Source organism: Aplysia californica, unplaced genomic scaffold (assembly GCF_000002075.1).
Source record: "Aplysia californica isolate F4 #8 unplaced genomic scaffold, AplCal3.0 scaffold00021, whole genome shotgun sequence".
Taxonomy (NCBI): Eukaryota; Metazoa; Mollusca; class Gastropoda; order Aplysiida; family Aplysiidae; genus Aplysia; species Aplysia californica.
The window spans coordinates 972,553-975,244 of record NW_004797291.1 but is presented as its reverse complement, the minus strand read 5'-3'; the positions used below and the strand labels follow the sequence as shown (position 1 = coordinate 975,244).

Below are 2,692 nucleotides of genomic sequence, written 5' to 3'. Positions count from 1 at the left end.
TCTCTCTCTCTCTCAGCTTTCTGTTAGATATTTCTAGGAGTTGGGTGCTCGTTTTTGTTCTAGACTCCGTTTTACCATAAATCAGCTTTGCTACTACTTTTCATTTGTGTTGTCTCCGCCTTTAATACTGTGTTGTGTGGTCATCCACAGACTTATGCTTCAGCCAGCTGCCGCCCGAGTACCCACAAGTGTTGGCCAGTCAGCCCATGTCTGGTGAGTACACGCAGTGGCTGATGACGTCATGGCTCAACTATCATCGTCCTGTGTTCTTGCTGTGTTTTCTTAGGTGTTTTACAGCACTTGCAACACAATAAGGTCATACAAGCGACGAAGATTAGAGGGATTACAAGAGAGCAACAAACACAAAAAGAAGGAGGGGAAATAAGGACGATATATATATATATAAATGTTTGATAGAAAAGAAGGAGTAAACCACACCAGAGCACCTGCCAACCACCCACATCCAATGTTCGATTGGTGGGTACTATACTCTGTATAACTGTGTTTGTACTAGTGAATATCGGAGGCTCCCCTCGACATGTTGTTAGATCGCTCTGGGGGCGGGCTGCTTCGACCCTAAATGTCAAGGATGGGTAGGATACAACTTCCCACCAGTCAGTCGGAGATACTCGACAATAGCCACATGGGACTCGAACCCACCTTTTCTTTGTGAAACAGCAAAGGGGCTAACCATTATATCACAGAAGCCCGGCTGTGAATCTCTAATAAGAAGAGATGTACGTCCCGTGCTCTTGTCTCGCCGTTTCTGGCATTCCGATCAGTGCACGGCAAAAAGGTCAGGGGTGTAGTGGGACTGCCTTCCTGTCTTGTTGATGGAGCCAACGTGTGGAGAGACATACGAGAGAGGATGAATGGCCACGGCTTTTCGCTCGTAAAACAAGAGGAGCAAGACTCCTTTTGCTGACACCTCCTATTGGGAAAGCGCTGCTTTGCTGAAATGTTCATTGATGCATTCTTTGTAGAGTGTGTGCTTATCTCATTCACTTTTCTCTAAGTTGCAGCAACCAGTTCTAGTAGTATGTTTCCTTTGACATTTCATTAAAACGTCAAGCCACCCGCGTCGAAAAATTTCGCCCGAAGTGTTTCTGCAGCTATTTACATTATTTCCTTGCACTTGCATGAACTATGGGTCCATTTTTTATCTGCCAAGACGCTTTTATTTCCGACAGACTTCTTTACTGGAATCATTAAACCGAATCCCAACTTTCCCTACTCGCTTTTCCATATTGCTCAAAAGAACGTTCGAAAGTAAGTAAATCCTGTACCCAATCGTTCTCAAATTTATGACGTTTTAGATGAAATAATGATGTTTTCGCCAGCGACATTTTTTTCAAAAACATGAAAAAGGGAGGTGTGAATCAGTGACATGACGAGTTGTAACTATGTTAGAATAGAGGAGTAAATCGAACTTTTTTATGGTTACGTAATTAATATCGAAACTAAAAAGCTTATCGTTATGATTGTGGCCTTTTGTGTCTTGACAGGCGATCAGAAAACAGTATGCATGATACAGCTTTGCCAGGGCCGTTGACTTAGGAAGTTCATCGACCAATTATTACTTCCCTTCCTTCAGGTCTTGACTTCCTTGATGTTCTCCAAAGGAGAGACATTGTCAATACGTTTGGAATCAAGGAAGACGTAAAGGGATGTTTAATCATTGCACAGGTGTGATAGAGATATTTTCTGTGGCAGGGAATTCTATTAATTTTTAATGTATCACTTTGGGCGGCCTTAAGACGCACTTTCCAACGATTTTCAACCCCCAAGAGATCTTTAAGATTTAAGGCACAATGTGCACACAGACCCTCAGAGATTTGTCTTCGCTGCCCGAGAAGATTAGATGCTCGATCTTCGGGCGACTGTAGTGTAATGGGTAAACTCTTTATCGATGCACGCAGAGGATATTAGTTCTATTCCTAAGGAGAGGGTATCGCCATCATATGTCTCGGATGTTATTTGCCACCCTATCCAGGGTGTCCCTCTCACGCTAGGTCCATGCAGTTTGCTTTCCAAAAGACCTAAATTATGTCAGCAAAACACGTACTACAAGACAATATGATTTTTTTTAAAGGCACGGTCCGTGCAAAACACATTTTGTCTTAGCTCAGCATGTACCTCAAGCAGCCGAGCATCTCGTCCTTCATGAAAATATTATGCTTCCGCAATGACGAGTAAAATTTGTTTGATTTTGAACGGAGAAAAATATGTTCAACCTTGGCATTTTCTTTCTGAAAGATGCGCACCTGTTGGCGCCATACGCGAGAGCCGGCACGTGCCTACCTCAGAATGCACGCGCATGCTTTAAACTGTACTGCACTCACGAGTGAGCGTGCGTAGGCACAGCGGTGTACTCAGGGCAAACTGATAACAAAGAGGCTCACTCGCGGCGCGTGAGGTACACGGCGTAAACAGAAGGACGGAATTGTTTTTCCACGACGCCTCTAACATTATGGGGAGTGCAGACCATGCCGGGTTATGCACTGTAAAATGTTTGACTTGCGTGTTGGGGGGAGGGGGTAGTTTTTATCGAAGTCCTAACAAAGTGTAATTGATGTCGAATGAAGTCATAGCGAGCTAGTCGAATGTGAGCTGTGCGGCATTCGTAAAAGTTGTAAAGTGTAACTGTCCTATAGAGTGTGTGTGTGTGGGGGGAGAGAGAGAGAGAGAGAGA

At 44.1% G+C, this 2,692-nt stretch overlaps 1 protein-coding gene across 1 annotated transcript in view; it reads left to right on the top strand.

Moving 5' to 3' along the window:
* LOC101852301 overlaps positions 1-2,692 on the top strand; it is a gene marked incomplete in the record, with an annotated part of 28,030 nt that overhangs the window by 5,004 nt on the left and 20,334 nt on the right. The window contains 1 exon segment of the mRNA XM_013087725.2: positions 151-215. Coding sequence (XP_012943179.1) covers positions 151-215 — 65 coding nt within the window.